The sequence below is a fragment of the Delphinus delphis genome, chromosome 6 (assembly GCF_949987515.2).
Source record: "Delphinus delphis chromosome 6, mDelDel1.2, whole genome shotgun sequence".
In the NCBI taxonomy this organism is placed as follows: Eukaryota; Metazoa; Chordata; class Mammalia; order Artiodactyla; family Delphinidae; genus Delphinus; species Delphinus delphis.
In genome coordinates, this window is record NC_082688.1 from 103,922,894 (window position 1) to 103,943,285 (window position 20,392).

Consider the following 20,392-nt stretch of genomic DNA (forward strand, 5'->3'; position numbering starts at 1 on the left):
ATCATCTCGTTTAGTGATGATTTTTTTATATATGGGATAAATGATATGTCAAAGCAATTAAAAAGAAAACCCCATTCTGTTCAGAATATTTAGTAAAAGCTAGAATTTCTTGACTTGTGATTTAAGTAATGCTTAAAATAGGTTCCCTGTGGTAGCATTAGGAACTTACAGGCATCAGTATAACTTATTTTATACCCTAACCTGCACTGTCTAATCGTGGCTGTTGAACTTTTGAAATGTGGCCAGTTTGAATTGAGATTACTGTAAGTAGAAAATACCTTCCAGATTCCAAAGACTTAGTATGAAAGAAAGAATGTAAAATATCTTATTAGGAATTCTTAATATTGATTACATGTTGAAATTATTAATACTTTAGATATATTGGATTAAATATTAAATTAACATTTAAGTTAACATTAAATTTAAAATTAATATTAATTAATATTAAATAATATTTAAAATTAATCTCAAATGTTCCTTTTTACTGGTTTTAATTTGGCTACTGGAAAAATTTTAATTATATATATGGCTTGCATTATATATATATATATACATTTTTTTTTTTTTGCATTATATTTCTATTGGTTGGTGCTGGTTAAGCCTCACCAGTCCTTCCACTGATTGTTTTATTTGCCCTAATTATCCCATTGCTCCTATTTTATATATCTGTTTCTTTTCTGGGAACAAGTTTCCACAGGGTAAGCGTGGGATACGGAATTCTTTGCCGACCAGCCAGGCTAAATGTAGTCCTGGCTAACTTCTATCAATTCTGCCTTTGTGTGGTCTCTCCAATTCACCCTCTCTTCTATTCCTTTTGCTGCCATCCTCTTCCCCTCAGGATGACTAGTCGTCTGCTGGCTTCTCCCCCTCTGTGCATCCACGTGATGGATCGCTGCTTGATACATCACTTCCTGACTGCAGCTTCCATCCACTCTCACCTCTTCCCAGAAGCCCTCATGGCTTTCTTGGTTTTCTGCAGCTTCAAGTCCAGACTCAGGGCCCTTCATGTTCCCGGTCCCACGAGCCTTTCTGGCTTCATTTCCCAAGATGCCCCATTAACCACTTGGCTTCTGGCCCTGTAGACTCCTCGCTCCATCAAACTCAACCCCAGGCTTTGCCTCATTCTAGAACTGGCTCAGGCGACCTCATGATGTTTCCCTTGCAGGTATTGGTTCCCCTCCCCACCTCTCCCCCACCTGTAAAAGTCAAGTTCAAATGCTATCTCTTCCATAAGGTCTTCCATGATGCCCAAACCTAGAAATCCTTTATCTCCTTGAATTCCTGTGGTATTTTGTAGGAATTTCTATGCCTCATTTTGCAGTCTATCTCATAATATAGTCATGGGTGTATTTGACTAGCCTTCCTTATTAGACTATAAGCTCTTGGAGTATTGGTTTTATATTTTCTCTCCCCTAGTATGTGGCGTGGAATTACACTCAACACAGAGGAAACAGTGAGTGAAGGAAGGAAGAAATGACTGTGTTTTTACAAACCAGAGGAAGATTGTACTGTTCACGTATTGTAATCAAGGTGGATATACTGCACGTAACGTGCGTGTGTCTTTGTTGAAGGCAAGTAGGTGAGAAATACTGCAGTTTAGTGGCAAAAAAAAACAAAACAAAACACACACACTGGGCTGGAGAGTCAAGAAGTATGGTTTCAGGTCCCGTTCTCCCTGCACTGCTGGTGTGAGATCTTGTGTGTAGCACTCTCCCACTCTGAGCTTGGGTTCTGACACATGAGGTCCTTTCTGGTCCTTACAGACTGTCTTCTTATGGGGTCTGTGTCTTGACACCTCTTCTTTCCACAGGGCAGTGGCCAGCTTGAATACTCCCTTCATACCAGCAAATCCCAAAGTGTCCCCAGTGGAGAGAATCAAAGCCAATCCTGCCTTTGATTACCAGCTCTACTTCCAGGAACCAGTAAGTTTGGGGCAATGATCCCAGCAAGGTTTTTGTTCTTCTTTTGCCTTCCTCGTTCCTTCTTCCCATTGATCGGACTTATCTCTGTCCCCTTGAATTTTCTGTGGCTTGAATGAGAAGTGAGTTCACCGATGGGTTCAGGTGAAGCTGGCGCCAGAGCGGGGCTGGTCCTTCCCGGCTGACGGTGCATTTCTCTGTGTGTGTATTTGGGGTGATAAGGGGATTGGGGGGTGGGGCTGGCGCGTGGGGCTCCCCTGCTTCTCTGAAATTGGGAAATGGGGACTGAACTCTATTTTGGAGCCGCTTCTTCTCAATTCTCTGGCTGAGAGGCTGGTGAAACCCACCTCTTGGTGGTGACAGTTCCTGGCCTTCTGCCAGGGATTTGATATCTCTGCTGAGGAGTGACATCTGTGATTACAGAGAGTGGCAGAGCCTAAAAGCCCTGCATCAGGCCCCAAGCATCCTTTGAGAGGCGTGCAAGGTTTCTAGGTGTCACCCATGTGCCACAGCTCAAGATGCCTTTCAAAGATGCCCACTGGGGTTTGGATGATGTGTGATGGGTGTGGCTGCCTCCTTTCACTGGATTCACTGAAACGGCAGCATCTGGCCTGGCTGCACCCCCCATAGCTGCCCTCATCTGTGGAGGGTACCTGCTCCTCTGTTCGTGGGCCCTGGACCCCGATGCCCAGCTATGTCTGGGTAATTCCAAAGAGGATAAAAGATGTTTCCTAACACTCCAAAGAGAGAAGAATAGATCAGATTAATTGACAAAGAGCACGAGAGCATCTCGTCACATCCCTCATCCAGCCCTAGCCCGTCTGCTGCTCATAGGAGGTACCATTGCCAGCGAGGGTCACAGCCATCCCAGTTTTGATTTGGCGAGTAACTCTTCTCCAAGAATGATTTTAATTAGTAAGATGGTGCCTTACTAATAGTAAGATGGTGCCTTGGAAGAGGAACTTCTTGATTCAAGCAATAATCTGACTCATTCAGTAAGACACCAGGCGCCTCCGGCAACGTCATGACAAGATGCTTGGGTATCACACCCTCCACTGAGGCCAGAGCCCCACTGCCACAGCCCAGAGTGTGGACCGCTAAAGAGCTTCCTCTGGCTTGAATTGAACCACAGTGTCTTGAATTAGTTTGAAGTAACCTTGATCTTGAGAGGTAAAGATGATTTAGATGGTACATTAGTCAGCTAGGGCTGCCATAACCGAGTGCCACAGCCTGGGGGGCTTAAACAGCAAAATGTATTATCTCACTGTTCTAGGGGCCAGAAATCCGAGATCGAGGTGTCTACACAGTTGGTTTCTTCTAAAGTGGTTCTCCTTGCTTTGTACATGGCCCTCTTCTTGCTGTGTCTTCACCATGGCATTTCCTCTGTATGTGTGTGTCCCTGTCCAGATTTCCTCTTCTTATCAGGACACCAGTCACATTGGATCAGGCCCACCCTGATTACCTCATTTTACTTTAATTACCTCTTTAAAGACCTTACCTCCAAATACAGTCACGTTCTGAGGTACTAGGAGTTAGGACTTCATAGGAATTTGGGGGAGACACAGTTCAGCTTGGAACAGGTGGGGACCATGAGGGTGAAGGGTGGGGACTGTGAGAAACTGACTTATTTGGAAGGAGACCCGGGCTCATGGGACAGGAAGGAGGACGTGTCCCTGTGCAAGGCCCGGAAGGCAGCCCCAAGTTTGTAGTCGATGTCGGAATTAGTAAAGAGTTGTTGTAGGTTTAACGCTTATCGTAGGGGGCCCCCATCTCATTCTTTCGGCTGGACTAGAAGTCAGCATCCCAGATCAAGGTGCGATGCACTGCCTGTCACCCTTTCCCAGGTGTTTGAATCACTCAGGTGCATCTCAGACTGGTGAGAAGCATCTGGTGGTGGGAGAGAAATGAAGTGCTGGTTCTAGGTTCTTGAGTGGCAGCTGCCTCAGCCTTTAGGGATTGGGAAGGAAACAGCCCCAAATAAAACTGTGAAGCTGGTGTTTGGGTCCCTGTCACCTCTTAGCTGACCCTTTCTCAATCTCTGGCTCTGCTTGGTCCCCAGCCCCCAAAACCCAACCCCCTCCCACTGCCCTCTGTGTGCCCAGAGGACACGACCCCGCCCAGCTGTGCCATCACCTCGAGTGCCCCATGCATCAGAGTTGCTCTCACCTGTCTGCCTCCTCCCCTGGCCCAGCCCCCAGGCCCTGTGGATAGGTTATGACGGGCCCTTGACACTCTGGCTCCCACTGCTGTGGTACCACACATGCAGCAGAGGGAGAGGGAGGGCGTGGGGTTGTGTGCCCGTTTCTTTCTCTTCCACCTCTTTTTTCCATTTTCTTTCTTATCTTTTTGAATTGGACATTCGTAAGAAGACTCCTAACTGCTGCAAAACACAGGTGGCCCGCAACTGGGGGGAGGGCTGGAGCCTGACAAATCTGTTGAAATGTCAGAAATGTTTCGACCAGTGTCAATTGTAAAGAACTGGTTCATCCAGCAGGTAGCTCTGCACCATCTATTGTGTGCCAGTTTCGGGGGACATCTAGAGATGAGTGACAACTTTTGAGGGCTTAAACAACTCTTGGGGAGACAGGCACGTAAGAGACACCCAGGGAATAAGGCAGCAGAAAGGACTGTAATGGAGGTCCAGCTTACTCTGGGAGCCCACAAGAAAACACAGTTACCTTTCAGCAAAGGAAGGAGCATTTGAACTGGACCCAGGGAGGTGAGTAGGATTTGGGTGGGGGGATCTGAGAGAGAAGGGGCTGCCAGCCTGAGGGCACGAGTGACTGAAGATGCTTATGAAACCCCTTAATTCAGGGTTAAATGTCATGAGATGAGAAAGAGAGGGTAACCAAAGAGTCAGTGATCCTTTAGGTGAACTTCAGAAGGTCTGGAACATCTGGAAACTGCCCCCAGAGTTTAATAGGCGCATGCAGTTTTCCAGGAAGAGTCCCTAACTTTCATCAGAACTTAGCAGTTCGGTAAAGGCTAAGAGCTGCTGAACTGGATGGCCCTGGGCTTTCAGGTGAGGTGCGGAGTCGGGGAGGGGGCGGGCAGCAGCATCAGTGTCACCTGGGAGTTTGCTAGAAATGCAAACTCACCGGCCCCCTTTGTGATCTGCCCAATGAGAATATGCATTTTTAACCAGGTCCCCCAGGTGACCCCTGTGCGCATAACCTCCCAGCTCTGACAGCTGTCTTCTGTGATTCTCAGTCAATTTCTGTGACCGTGTAGTCCGATGAACCTCAAATGTCAGTGTGCTTCAGAATCACCTGGAAGGCTAATTATGACATAGATCCCTGGACGCCCCCTCCAGAGTTCAGATTCAGTAGGTTTTTGATGGGGCCAAAGGAGTCACAGTTCTTTGGTGAGGTCCTGGAGCCACACCTCGAGAACAACGACCATAGCCCCGAGGAGGGGGGTGATCCAGCCACCTCCCAGGTAGTGATGGGCAGGCAGCCGTCCTTCTCGGTGAATTAGAGACCTCTGGGCAGCTGGCTCCACTCAAGAGTGGCTGGAGGGGATCGCGCAGGGCATTGACTATCTCGCTCAGGTTCCCTTTTAACAGTGATTCTGCGATTTTCTGATCCCAGGCCCCCTCTGCACTCTTACAAATTATTAGGGACCTCAAAGAGCTTTAGTTCACGTGGGTTATATCTACTGGTATTTACCATACGAGATACTGAAATTTAAAACTGTCGATTCATTAAAAAAGGATAATGTGCCCATGTTGATATAAATAACATCTTTTTATTTATTTTTAATCTTTATTTTCCTTAAAAATTTAGTGAGAAGTATAGCATTGTTTTACATTTTTCGAACCTCTTTTATGTCTGGCTTAATAGAGACAGATGGATTCTCCTACCTGCTTCTGCGTTCAGTCTGTTGGGATGTCACATGTTTTTGGAGCCTCTGGAAAACTCCACTGTACGCTTATGAGAATAAAGAGGATATAGAACATGTTAGTATTGTTACAAAAGTTTTTCGTCATGGATTCCCTGAAAGGGCCTCAGGGCCCCCCAAAGGTCTCCAGACAATATACTTTGAGAATTACTGCTTTTTATTTCTTTTAGGCTGTATTAGTTATAGGAGATAGAAAAAGGGAAGTAGTGGTTTCACTATGTATTACCTTTGATCAAACTACATTTAGGGTATGTATCAACAGAATTCAGCTCATTAAAAATTATTTTTCTTTATTATTTTTTAAGTTACGGTAAAATACACATCACACAAAACGTACCATCTTAACCATTTTTAAGTGTACAGTTCAGTGGCATTAAGTCCATTCATACTGCTGTACAGCCATCACCCCATCCATCTCTAGAACTCTTTTCATCCTGCAGAGCTGAAACTCTATTCATTAAACACTAACGCCCCATCCTCCCCTCCCTCAGCCCCTGGCACCCACCCACCTACTTTCTGTCTCTATGAATCTGACTACTGCAGGTACCTCATATAAGTGGAATCATATAGTATTTTTTTCTTTTGTGTCTAGCTTATTTCAGTCAGCAGGACGTCCTCAGATCCATCCATGTTGGAGCGTGTATCAATTTCCTTTTTTTTTTTTTTTTTTAAGGCTGAATAATATCCCGTTGTGTGAGTTTTTAGTTCATCCATTCTCCCCTTGGTGGACACTTGGGTTGCAACTACTGCTTTTTGAGTGCCTGTTGGGCCAGGTGGTTCTGTTCGCAACAGTATGTGGCGTTCTTTCCCATCTTTTCAGCTGAGCGGGCCGAGGCTCTGGGAGCCTCCCTCACTCGCCTGAGATCAGGTACGTGACTGGGTCAGGATGTTGACCTCGCCTTGTTTGACTTCAAAGCCCACACACCTCCTCTTAAGCCACACTTTGGAGGGAGTTTGGACTTTCTTTGTGTGCTCTGTGCATCGAAGCAGAGAGGGGAGGAGCAAACCAGGATAAGCTCAAGGTCTTGATGGAAGGAGGGACCTCAGGGGAAAGATGCTTACTTAATTGCAGTCCTAGTAGAGCAAGGATTTTCATTTCAAAGGTTGTTACAGTCTTTGTGGAAAAATCGGTACCTTTATTGGTCTGTGGTAGCTGTTGGCGGATGGTTTTGTTCTTAGAACAAAGCCTCTTGGCAGGGAAATGTTCGATATTCAAATTAGTCATCTGGCCACTAAAAGGCTCCCAGGAAGTGGTTGGGTGAATCCAGCAACTGGGGCTGGTCCGGATGGGCATCAAGCTGGGTCTTAAGGAGAAACCATGCGGGGGGCGTGGGGGGGGGTGTCCCGCCAGCCTGTCTGCTCCCTCTTGGTGAGGAAACGGACTGGCCAAGTCCCTTCCTATCTATGGCCCTCAGTTTCCTCATCAGAAAAAGGATGGTCTCGTTGGATGGTTTTCACAGGGATGATAGCTTTAAACGTTAGCTGAATTCAAGCCAATGAATAAAACATAACATAGAGCAACTCTTTGATCAGGGGTGGGCCCTGGGAGCCCCTCCTTCCCGTCCCTCCTCCCACCCCACCCCGTCTTCCGCACCGCTCTCCAGCCTGGAGGCCGTGTCCAGGAACACTCAGGGGTCCAGAAGCCCGCCCCCAGCCCTTCCAACTGTTGCTCAAGTTTGCTGAGCACCTCAAGGTGCGGCTTAGACAAACTGCAGGTTAAGATCCAGCTCCTTGAGCTCTTTGAACTCTTGGCCAACGTTTACTCTCCTGTCCTGTGAATTTGCCGAGTCTGGTGGAAACTCAGATCAAAAGCTGTGTTTTTCTTCTCAGAGAAGGGATCATGGCCTTTGCATTTGTGTAGTAAGAAAGGGAAGAGGAGGCAGCTCTGGGCAGTAAAGACAAATAGAATCAGCTGGATAATTTCAGCACCACCTGCTCCATTTTTTTGCCGTACGCGAGCCTCTCACTGTTGTGGCCTCTCCTGTTGCGGAGTACAGGCTCCGGACGCGCAGGCTCAGCGGCCATGGCTCACGTGGGATCTTCCCGGACCGGGGCACAAACCCGCGTCCCCTGCATCGGCAGGCGTACTCTCAACCACTGCACCACCAGGGAAGCTCCAAGGTTGGTTTCTTATACTTCAAATCCTTCATGAGCTCCGTGTTGACTCTTAGGAAGTCTTTCTCCTTAAACAGCCCCAGAGTCTTCTGAGACAAAGCTCCAGGATTCATGGAATTCCAAAGGCTTTGTTCTAGGAGTTTTTCCTTAGAACCTAGAGCTGCCTGCCCAGGTGATAGCTTTGGGGTAAGAGTAGAGCAGACTCGTTCATTTTTTTTTTAACTTTTTATTTTATATTGGCGTATAGCCCATTAACAATGTTGTGATAGTTTCAGGTGCACAGCAAAGCTACTCAGCTATACATATACGTGTATCTATTCTCCCCCCGACTCCCCTCCCATCCAGGCTGCCACGTAACATTGAGCAGAGTTCTGTAGGCTTACTGCTCCCCTCCACCTCAAGCCGGAGGAGAATTACCTTTGCGACAAAAAACTTAATCCATCGATCTAAGACAGAAATGGAAAATTTTGTTCGAGCCGAATTGAGGGCTATAACCCGGGGACAGCCTCTCAGAAGGTTCTGAGAGCTGTTCTGCCTGTTCGAGGTCAAAACGCAGTTACATGTTTTGAGACAGAGGGCTGTGTATTACATGATGTATTATTGACAGTTTACACAATCTGGCAAGTAGTGGGTCATGGCTCATCGCGGCCCCTTACGACATCAGGAAGGAATGTTATCTTTTAAGGAGTTGTCTTGTCGATGCTGGGAGAATGTTGCTCTTTACGGTTGAGCAGGTATTTCTGCTGATGGGGGAGGTTTGGTCGATGCATAATGCAGGTACGCAGTGCGCAGTGGAGGGGAGAGAGGAGGCCAGAGGGCAGAGAAGGTTTTTTTTATGTTTAAATTTTTCTTGTCCTGCCACAAAATACGCATTTTATTTCACACCCTCTTTGATGAGTGTGAGCTTGCAATGGAGGGCAAGAAAATAAAAGCCACAATGCACGTGATCGCTTAGAAGTCACCCCCCACCAAAGTCTTTATCTCACATTCTTTCCTTTTTTCCCCTCTCTTCTTCCTAACCTTCTAGCCTGTGTTGGGTACCTGCAATTACCGTGCTATCACAGTGGGAATAAAAATATGCGTAAGATACAGTGTGTGTCCCTAAGAAATTCACAGGCTCGTGAGGGGACCAGATCCCAAAATAGACAGTTCTCATGCAACTAGATAACTTTAACGATGGAGATAATAATAATAACAATGATCACCATTTATTGGCCTCCCTCCTATGTATCTACCAAGCATGGTCAGAAACAGGCATTATCTCCTATCATCCTTACAAAACTCCCATTTTATAGATGAGGAAACTGAGGCTCTGGAAGATTAAGTTGCCCAGTTAATAAGTAGTAGTGGTGGGGCTTGGAGCCTTGTTTGTTGGATTCCAAAGTTCATCCTTTAATTCCTGTGATCAGGAGCGCAAAGGGAGGAACCCTATCCAGCTGGACTGGTGGGAGGCTTGTCATTGGTCTGTGGGACTTAAAAATAGGGTATCACCTTTTATGAATTACAGAGCGTCCGATATGGTATCGGCAGGGCACACAACCAGAGTACAAATGCTCTTATCTTCTCCGCTTTCTGGCCTCACCTTTGTCCTCTTCATCCCTGTCGATCTGACATGCTTTCACGTGGGGAGAGAGACTTATTTACCTTTGGGCTGTCTTTGATTTTTTATTGACCCTTTTGACATTCATTTGCTCTTTTAAGTACTATTTGAGCTCTGCAGCCAGTCCAGACCTCTGGACTCGTGGAGATTCCTCCACACACTGAGACGCATCACAAGCTCATGAACAGCAGCTAGGGACTGCTCTCAATAAATAAGAACGATGACCCATGGCAACGCGCCGGGCGTTTATAGAGCGCGTAAAATGCACTGCCTTCCATGGCTGTTTCTCGCCTCGACATTCATCACGTAACTGAAGGCCACGATTGATTCTCTGTCATAATGGAATCTTACACATGTGAGGGGATTGTAATTCACATGCCAGCATTGCTTGCTTCAGAAAATCTCGAACTGCAGATCCAGCACTGCTTGATGATAAATGTTTCCTTGCCTGCAGTGCTGCTGTCTCGTAGATCCAGAGCTCTCATGACGTGCCATATGCAGAACAAATGAGTGCAGGGTAGCAGGACCTCTTAAAGTGTGCAGGGTCTGAGGGCCGCTGGCCACCAGAACACTTTGCTGACCTGGCTTACAGGACCCTTCTCTGCGGGAACATTCCTCGGAGGAAAGGAACAAACATACATTCAGCCTCTGCTCCATCCAGGACCAGTCACAGATGCCCTGGGGAAGAAGATGAGTAGGAGCTTGCCTGCTCTCAGGGTGGACCATGGAGAGGACATGAAAGGCTCTGTGAGATCCAGGAAGAGCTGAGCTGTTTTACTGTGATGGGGGAGGGTAGGGCTTCATGGAGAAGAGAGTATTTGGCACAGGTGTTGAAGGCTTCTTGAAGGCCAAGCTGAGGGAAGTAGGTGCTCTTGGTGGAAGTTACAATACGTTAAACCACAGAGCTGAGAAAGTAGGGTGCCCCTTCAGAAAACATCCTGCAACTCAGTTTAGCTGGTTCAGGTGAGCAGTTGGAAAGGAGAAGAAAGTAGGCCAGCACTGTGCTCTAGACTGAGTGTTTGTGAGTCCCCCAAATTCGTGTGTTGAAATCCTAACCCTGATGTGATGGTATTAGGAGGTGGGCCCTTGAGGAGATGATTAGTTCTTGAGGGTGGAGCCCTCATGAATGGGATTAGTGCCCTTTAGAAGAAACTCCAGAGAGCTCTCCTCCATGTGAGGACACAGTGAGAAGATGACCATCTATGAACCAAGAAACAAACTGTCGCTAGATACTGAATCTGCTGATGCCTTGATCTTGGACTGCCCAGCCTACAGAACTGTGAGAGATAAATGTCTGAGTTTGTAAACCACCCGATCTATGGTATTGTGTTATAGCAGCCAGAATGGACCACCATACACTGCCATACTCTTATTATTATAGGCTCCCCAGCCTATAATAATAAAGTGATTATTATAAGTAATACATTCCCACTGTAGGGATTTAGATAAACAGAAAAGAAAGCAGCAGCCATAAACCCACCTCCCCGGTGTGGGGCGGGGTGGACGGGACCACTGTGAGCATCTCATATTTTATTCAAACCTTTTAAAAAAAAAAACGTGTTTCAATATGAAAATTCAAATTCATGCACTTCTAATGAAACTTGGGCTGGATGGGACAGAGGTTGGGAGCTTCTGGCTTTGGGTCAGATCAGTTTCCAAGATCTCTGCTGAGTCCTTCATTTTGCTTTCTTGGTTGTTCTAGGGAGTGGCGGAGGTTGAACTGGAACAGAACCTGAATCGGACTTTCAGAAGCTTCTTCAGAGCAAGTGATGAGGTGAGGGGTGTGGGAGGCAGGGTAGGGGGTAAGCAGGAAGGGGGAGCTGCAGGGGTGCAGATCCCCAGATGGCTTCCCTGGGAGGATGGGGGGATAGGGGATGTCAGGGTCTGGGAATAAGCAACTTGCCTTCTTTTCTTTGACTTCTGTAGTTAGGGTCCTCACTCCACTGGTCCCTTCATTAATGAGGAAAGATCCTGTCCTCTCTGTCACACACCAGTAGGGCTATGAAACGCAGATCAAAGAAGGATTATAATGGTGACAGTTTAGAAATTCTGCTGTTATTACCATTTTCATATGGATAATTGCTTATCAAAGTGCAGAATTAATTGATGCTTCTAACCCTTTTCTTGAACAACCACAGGAGCCTAGAATGCTTTAACGCGGTAACCCCACCCTCCTGTCTTACGTGTTAGGAGTCACTGTTGCTGTTGCTGTATCTGGTCAGTGCCTACTTAGCTGGCCTGATTTTTGCCAGTTTCTTTGCTGACCACTTCTGTCACCTCACTCTTTTATACTAAGTTCAAATTTCTTTCTTACTGAAGTACCTTCTTTTGTAGTTTTCTCAGTAAGAGTCTGTTAGCAGTAAACTCGTAATTTTTTGGCCTGAAAATATCTTTATTTTGCTTTCAATCCCAAAGAACAGTTTATCTGAGTATAGCATTCTAGGTTGACAATTATTTTCTTCTAGAAGCTTCTGTCATTGCTTGTAAGAAATTGGTCTCAGGTCTACCTTCTGGTGTATTATTTGTCTTTTAGTCATGTCTCATCTGCAGTTCAGCCCATCTTTAATTTTGAAAGTTGCATTTGGTTCTTTTTCAAAGCCTTCTGATCTCTTTCAATAGAGTCTTGTTCTATTCTTGTTGTTCAGTTCCTTCTTTGGTCTTTAATCATTTGAAGCAGACTCATTTTTCATTCTCTCTCTGTGCAAGTTCTATTATTTGGTCTTCCTGGAGAGTCTCGTTTTACTGTTTGCTGTCTCCTGCAATGGGGCTTTAGTGTATATGTGCCGGGGGTGGGGCAGGGTAGGGAGCGAGCTCTGTAATTTGGGTTTGTGAGCTCCTCTTTAGCAGAGCTTACTCTGCTCCAACCTGCTCCAGCTGAGATGGAGGAGATGGCCCTTCTGGGCGGTTTAGCTTTTGCTTCTCCTGCCAGGCCTTCTGGTGGCATTGCCAGCCCAAGCTCACTTTTGCTGTTGTTGTTTACTTCACTTAGTGGGGGTTTCCAGATCTCGTAGTGTGGATTCAAACAGAAACACGTGTGAAGGCAGGCTTGTGGCTGTGAATCCCCAGGGGAGCTTTTTTTTGGTCTCCTCTTAGTACCAAACTGAATGGACCAACTCCTTTGACATCCCTCTGTCGTGGTGGGTGGGTTCTCTCTAGTCCGCCCTTTAACTGAGGACCCCAGATTGAGCGGATTCACCATGGAGGGGTGAGGAGGATCTCACTTTTACCTTTGCATCTGACCTGAGGTCTCATCTCCTGTTCCCACTGGTTGATACACCCAAGTCCTTACATTCCCAAGACCCGCCAGCACCCAGGAGCAGGCTTGGCCTTGGAGCTTGGCTGGGAGCTGCCTCTGCTCTGACCGCTCAGGACCCGCCTAGCTCTCTTGGGCATTTAGCATGTCTGTATAGTCTGCTGGCACTTGTAGGGCTTTTAGATGCCCCGTTCCTGCATGTTTCCTTTGCTTGACCCATGACATCCCTTCTAACTTTTCTCCCTCCAGACTTTCCTCACCACGAACAGAGTCTGTGAAATGGGTAAGAGACATTCTCAGGAGGGAATGGAGACAGGAGGGCCATGACGGGAACCAGCCGAACGTTAAATGAGTGTTTCTCCATCTGCCAGCTGTGGGCAGAAGCAGCCACCTGCCCGCCCTGAACTAGTTAAGCCCTGACTTGCTTAACGTAGGTCCCCGCTGGTGAATCGCACTCACCCTAACCCTGGGCTGACCACACAGCCTTGGCTTCCTCTCCCCCATGACGTTTTGGATTCAAGATCTTAAACAGTCAGAGCCTGGAGGACTCTCAGAGCTCTTCAGGGCAGATCCACCCTCTACTGATTAGGACAGAGACCCAGGAGAGGAACTGACCTCTGCAGGGTCACCTGGTGCAGGCAGAGTGGAAATCAGGCCAGACCCCCAGCCAGGTCTCCTCTGTCTTAGTGCCCTGGCCTCCCCTCCATCAGGCTCAGTTCCATCCCGTGAAGACAGCCCCTGTTCTCCCTCCCAGTTTGGATATAAGTGAGGAGCCAGAGCCGGGAGCAGACTGGCGCTCATCCCCTTGACTCCTGGATCCGGCACTGTTCCCACAGAACCTTGCTTGACCCCAAGCCTGTGACTTTGCCATCATTCCCTTGTATTTTTATTAATAATGATGATTGCTATCACTTGTTTGAGCACCTACTGTGTGCATCAGACACTGGGTTAGCCCCCTTTAGTAATATAGTTTATATTTCTCGTGACATCCGTAAGAACTCTCACTATTATCTCTATTCTACAGATGAGGAAAATGGGTCCCAGAAGAGTTACAGAATTTGTCCAGAGTGGCCAGGCTGGAGTTAAACTCCTCCAAGCCTAAAGACCACACTCCTCTCACTGGTCAGGAACACCTCCCCCTTCCCTCCTTCCACCTCTTTACTTATTCACGTAGTCAATCGTTCAGTCCTTCATTCCTCAAAAGTTTTGAGCGCACACTTGGTGTGAGGCAGGGGCAGGTATCCACAAGCACGAGTCAGAGTCACTGCCCTCCGGGAGCCCAAGTCTCTTGGGGAGACAGAGAGCAGTAATAAAAGAAGCAGAGGTGGTGAAGGGTCTCAGGTATTGGAACTTGGACACCTGACGCAGGGGGTGGGAGAGGAAACAAGTGGCTTTTTGTAGGAGGACTCTTTGTGAGTACGCCAGGGGAGCCCAGCCTCAGCAAGATGGTCACCGAGGAGGACATCCAGTTCTACGTTCAGCAATTCAAGAAGTCTGGTTTCAGGTAAAGAGAACAGCACCCCAGGAGAACACAGGAGAGAGAAGGTGGGCAGACAGGGGCTCTTCTGCTCTCGCAGTGCAGGGTGAGGCCCAGTGCCAGCTCAGTCCCAGTGAAAGCCTGGCCAGCCTCTGCTTGAATGCCTCCAGTGCCGGGAGGCTCACTATCTGACGATGCTCAGCCTGCTCTAGTTTGGAGAGTTCAGCTTGTTCTCCCTTATGCTTAGGGGCCCCTTCAGAGCAGATGTTTTCAACTTTTTTTCAGTGGTGACCTCTGTGAGGATCAGATGACAGCTCTGAGTTCTTACTTCAGAAAAACACAAAAACCCCACGTCACCTCAAAAACTGCATACATATTTGGTGGGGGGGCGGTGGTTATAGGCTCAGCTTTACTGAGCTCTAACTCACATACCACAGAATTCACCCTCTGAGAGTGTACAGTTCAATGGTTTTTAGTCATTTCATGGAGCTGCGCCGTCACGACACATTTTATGGATCGCCACGATCCGTTTTAAAGTGTTTTCATCTCCCAGAAAGCAGCTCTGTTCCCTGTCGCGGTCACCCCCGCTTCCCCTGGGCCCCCAGGTCTGATCACTAACCCATCTGCTCTCCGTCCCCCTGGAGCTGCCTATTCCAGATGTTTCATGCACACGGAGTCGTACGCTGTGTGGTCCTTCGTGTGTGGCTCCTTTCACTCTGGTCCGCCCATGTTGCAGTCTCTGCCAGACTCCGTTCCTTTTTCTCAGGTCTGTTTCTATGCTGCGGTTCAGGGCCCTGCCCTGAGATCCCTGAGAGTCCCTCTTAACAGCCCCTTTTCTGCGTGTCCCTTCACGTATTTGGGTATTGCAAATCTTCGAAGCTCGTGAGTCCTTCAGGGGCGCTGCAGGTCACCACGTTTCCATCTTCCTCCTCTCTCCTCACGCCCCCATCCCTCACTCAGACCCAGGGGCGCAGAAGGAGCCCAACAGCAGGACCGCCTTCGTCAGCCCAGCCCACAAGTTCACAGTGTGGCGACCTTGGCCGTGAACACCCGTGGTGGCCTTTAGACCCCAGTGTCTCCATCTCCTTTCTTCTCCCCTCCCCACCCGAAGTGGGGGACAATTTAAGAGTCTTAGACTGGGGGACAGAGGTTCTCTGGAAGGGAACGTATAGGCAATCCGATCCGACCCCTCCTTGCAAAGGAGGGAAAATCAGAAGTCCCAAAGGGCACGTGACGTGTCCAAGGTCTCTCCGGGCCTTCCCTTTCACAGGAAGCCTCAAGGGCTGGACAGCACCAACCCATTCCACACCTGAGGATTGGGACAGTGCTCCAGGTACAGCCCTGGAGCCACCCTACCTGTCCGGAGGAGACACCTCGGCATCACTTCCTGATGTCACATTAGGAGGAAGCACCTCCCGGTGGCCCTTTTCTGCGGGCTCCCTGGGACAGGGGAGTGGCCCTGGTTGGTGAGGGCACTAAACCAAGCTCCCCCACCCCCGTCTTCCGAGACAGTCCCCGGGGAAAATGGAGAGTCCTGTGGGGCCGATTTCTGTGTGTCCCTGGATGCCCACTTCAGAGAACATCAGCCCTCAGCCCAGCGCTGTGCCTGCACCAGGCCGTGCTCGATAAAGCCTGGCAGGCACGCAGGGCACCGGGGTGTGAATCCTGGGCTCTGTTCTCTTCGCCCTGCAGGAGCCTTTGCTCTTCCTGGGAAGACTGGCTCTATGCTGAGTGGGTTGCTGTGGTGGGGTCTGTAGCACAAGCGTCTACTAAAAGCTTTCCTCTTTTTATTCCTTCGTCCGCCCCTCCCAGGGGACCTCTAAACTGGTACCGAAACATGGAAAGGAACTGGCAGTGGGGCTGCAAAGGCTTGGGAAGGAAGGTGAGTTCAGCGCTGTTCTCCTCCCCAACGAGTCACCCTTCGGGCATCCATGGACCCAACGGATAGGCCGCTGGGTCAGAGCCAGGGGTGGACAGACAGGCCGGCTGCTTTTGGAGGTGCCTGCGCTGCAGGGTTTCCTCTTAGGACCTCTTTTGCTGCTGCTTCTCCTGGAACGGCAGAGGGTGGGGAGAGGGTGGGGACAGGGGTCTGCCAGGTGACTGCAGCAGCGGTCTGGACCGCCTAGGTCTCCCGGCGGTGCCCTGGCTCCGGGCGCAGGTGGTCCAGTTAACTCCCAGAGGTAACAAGGTTGAAGCTTCTGGCTCACAGAGGAACATTACGTGTTCTCAGAGAGACGGGGCTGTAACCTCTGTCTGTTTCACCTCGACCGAGTCAGTCCGAGTCTCAGTTTCCTTGTTTGTCAAGCAGAAGACAGGTTTCCAACCCCTGGGTCTGCAAAGGGAGTCATGGGGTCCCTGGTTTACATTCAGAACATTAAAAACCTAAGGGAAATTGCATTTTCACGTTCCTCAGCTCACTCGGGAGCCCTGGCCATCTTCTTGATTCAGTCAAAAATGATCGGCCCTCTATATGCCAGGAATGGTGCAGATGACACAGGCGAGGTCCTGACCTCACAGGGTTAGGTCTTGAGGCAGTAGAGCATAAAAACAGTGGTTCAGAGCAGGCTGGGCAGAGAGTCGGCCTGGGATGTGGGACCCGTGCCCTGTGTGACCTTGGGCAAGGCACTTAACCACTCTGTTCTCCATGGCCGCTAATATGGAAGTGACAAGAATGGTGCCTACCTCAGGCAGGAGCTGCGTAAGGATAAAGTGGGTTGACGCACATCAGATGCTGAGTTAGAACAGTGCCTAGTACGTAGTAATGGTTTAATTAATGCTCTTCAGCCTATCATCACTCTAATGTGATGGACAAAAATGACAAAACTGCAGTTTGATTGGCAGACTCTCTCAAAGCATGAGGGACGAGGATGAGGTCTTCGGGGAGGTGAACCCCAATGGCAGTAGGTTTGGGGACCCCTTCTTCTGCATTTTCCTTCCAGATCTTCCTCCTCTCCCACCTCCTCCCATTGCCTCTGCCACCGCTTTACGTTTTCACCTGCAACATTCTAGAGTGTCCATCCCACCCCCACAGCAGCCTCAGGATTCATTTCAGCCACAAAACCACCACTGGGTCTTCACCCCTTGGTGAACGGGGCGCAGTGAGAAGCGCACAGTTCTGTGTTGTAGGTAAAAAACGGTGAGCATTCCTTACCCAGGGACAGTGAAGGACATTTGGAAATTGTCATGGTAGCTTGAGAACACAGAGTAAAAGGAGGTTCTCTCGACCTTGCGGTGCCCCATGTATCAGTAGACAAAAAGTGAAGTCCCTTTCCTGCCTGTAATGTCAGGCTGGCCCAGTCACACTCTGGCTGCCCCTGTGAAGGGCAGAGTGTGAATATTCTATTCAATTGAATATTCTATCCAGTTCATAGAAAAGGAATATTGATCTCCATCTAAGGGCATCTTTCCTCCTTCCCAGTGCCACCTGTTTGGTGTCAGGAATATCAGTCACACAGAGTGGACCACACGCGTGTTCTTACTTATACACACACACACACCCCCACACACACAACCTGTGTGGTCAATACGTGGCTGAATCCATCCGTATGAGAAAAACCCATTTTTTTCCTCCTGTGTGTCTCCTTTACTTTCACACAAATCGCTTTCTTTCTGGCACTTCTGGTCTCCAAATGTGTGGGCGTTTTCCCCACACCAAGCAGTTCTCTGCAACACCAGCTGGGTGGCCTGCAGTTTAACTCAGTTTTGGCACCAGCTACCTGGAGACGGCGTCAGAGCCCACAGGTTAGGGGCTCAGTCCCACAAGACTGCTCCCCGCTTCAGACGCCAGCCCCAAGTCCAGGTTGTTACCTGTGCTTCCAACTGATTGGCCGTAAATTGGAGGCTCCCAGGACCTCCTCCTTGGGTCTATTAATTTTCTAGAGTGGCTCACAGAACTCTGGGAAACACTCACGTTTACTAGTTTATTAAAGGATTTGGTGAAGGACACAGATGAACCGCCAGACGAAGGAATCCACAGGGTGAGGTCTGGGAGGGTCCCACGCCCAGGAGCCTCTGACCCTGTGGAGCTGAGGTGTGTCATCCTTTTGGTGTGGATTTCACCAACCGAGAAGCTCTCCGAACTCCTTGCTACTGGGGTTATGTGGATGTTTATGGAGACTTCCTCACGTAGACGCGATCAATTATTAACTCCATTTCATCCCTTTCGCCTTCCAGACGTGGGGGGAAGGAGGGAGCTGAAAATCCCAGGTGTCTAATCATGGCTTTGTCTTCCTGATGACCAGCCCCCATCCAGGAGCCCAGCCAGAGTCACCTCATTGGAACAGGAGTGCTCTCATCACTTAGGGATTTACAAGGGTTTCAGGGGCTCTATGCCGGGAACCAGGGGCAGAGAGCAAGATACACACCTTCTAATCTCGCACGCCATCCTTTCAGATCTTTAGTAATACTGGTGCCTCCTTCACGCAAAGCACGTGGCGGAAACAAAGCCAGACCACAGTGGTGCTGAGGGGTCTTCTGTGGGGGAGTTGATAGTGGAGGAGGCCCCGCGGTGTGAAAATAACATCTCCTCGCCCGGGTGAGGGAGGGCCTGAGCGTGGAGGCTGCTTCTCCTTCCCGTTATCCCTCCCCAGATCCTGGTGCCGGCCCTGATGGTCACCGCGGAGAAGGACTTCGTGCTCGTTCCTGAGATGTCCAAGCATATGGAGGACTGGGTAAGGCGATGGTCCTGCTCGGGGCCATCGGGGCTTCTTGGAGAAGGGTGCAGGCGTCCCAGAGGATGAAGAGTGGGATGTTCGGGGGAACCGCTCGCTTGACGAGGGCTTCCTCAGCAGCATCACTGTCGCCTTGTTGGGAGCAGCGATTAAGACTGCTCCTCGGGGGCTTCTCTGGTGGCGCAGTGGTTGAGAGTCCGCCTGCTGATGCGGGGGACGTGGGTTTGTGCCCCGGTCCAGGAAGATCCCACATGCCGCGGAGCGGCTGGGCCCGTGAGCCATGGCTGCTGAGCCTGCACGTCCGGAGCCTGTGCTCCGCAACGGGAGAGGCCACAGCAGTGAGAGGCCCGCGTACCGCAAAAAAAAAAAAAAAAAAAAAAGACCGCTCCTTCCTGGACTTCCCTGGTGGTCCAGTGGTTAATACTCCACACTTCAGGGAACTAAGATCCCACATGCCACGCGGTGTGGCCAAAAGAAAACGAAAAAAGACTGCTGCTTCCTTTCCCCTTCACTGATGCAATCTCTCATCACTCACTCCTTTCATTTCATGGGCTTTTCCTGTGCACTTAGATGAGTTGGGACAGTGCTAGATACCAGGGCGGTAAAGATGAATGAGGTGCAGACCCCACCCCACAGGAGGTCATGTCCAGCAGTTCACCCCATATGCAGGAGGCTTGTGTGGACAAGGGCCCAGCTGGGAGCGAGGGCTTCACAGAGGTGCTGACCACTGCCTCTGGCCTTGAGGAACTCCTAAGCCTTGCCCGGCAGAGAGAGAACGGGAGAGGAGACAGGGTGTTGAGAGGTGAGGATGGATGAGAGAGGCCAGAGGGTGCAGCTGGGAGGCTATCCTGAGCCCACTGGGCCAGGCTGAGCTGTGTGGACCTATGGGTGAGGGGACCGTTGAGGTGGAGAGATGGGTATCAAGCCTGTGTTTTGGAAGCACACTCTGCTGAAAGCGTGGGGCTTGGTAGGGATTGGGAGGCCTGCAGGTGGGGTCCCCGTGACGGCTCGCGTATCCTGGCTGGTTGCTGAGAGCGTTCGCCTGCCCTTGGCCGTGGCTTTGTTAGTTAGCATCATCCAGTGCGGTGGAGAGAGCGTGATTCAAGGCACGTTGCCAAGGACGCCCTGTGTGGGTGGTGGAGCCAGTCCGGGGAGGGCTGTGACCCACTTTGGGGATTCAGGCGCCAAAAGCGAGACTGAACAGCCCTGCGTGCAGACCACCAGGGAGGAGGGAGGCGACGTGGGAAGGGGACGCAGTCATGGCTACAGGGCAAGAGCCAAGCTCGACCCGCCATTTTCCAGGCTGTGAACGGGCCAAGTCCTAATGGTTCTGGAGGGAGACAGTCTGTTGTGATGAGTATGGGTCAGCCTGAATTTGAATCTTAGCTCAGCCACTCTCTGTGTGGCCTTGGGCCAGTTACCTAACCTCTCTGAGCCTTCATATTACCCAAAGGATCA

The 20,392-nt window shown here is 49.6% G+C and overlaps 1 protein-coding gene across 2 annotated transcripts in view; it reads left to right on the forward strand.

The window, feature by feature from the left end:
• Positions 1-20,392, forward strand: part of EPHX2 (epoxide hydrolase 2) — a 58,780-nt gene that overhangs the window by 37,190 nt on the left and 1,198 nt on the right. For both annotated transcript variants that reach the window (XM_060015215.1, XM_060015214.1), the window contains exons 12-17: positions 1,811-1,922; positions 11,237-11,308; positions 13,037-13,070; positions 14,189-14,291; positions 16,077-16,146; positions 18,854-18,934. In XM_060015215.1, coding sequence (XP_059871198.1) covers positions 1,811-1,922; positions 11,237-11,308; positions 13,037-13,070; positions 14,189-14,291; positions 16,077-16,146; positions 18,854-18,934 — 472 coding nt within the window. The remainder of the gene's footprint in view (positions 1-1,810; positions 1,923-11,236; positions 11,309-13,036; positions 13,071-14,188; positions 14,292-16,076; positions 16,147-18,853; positions 18,935-20,392) is intronic.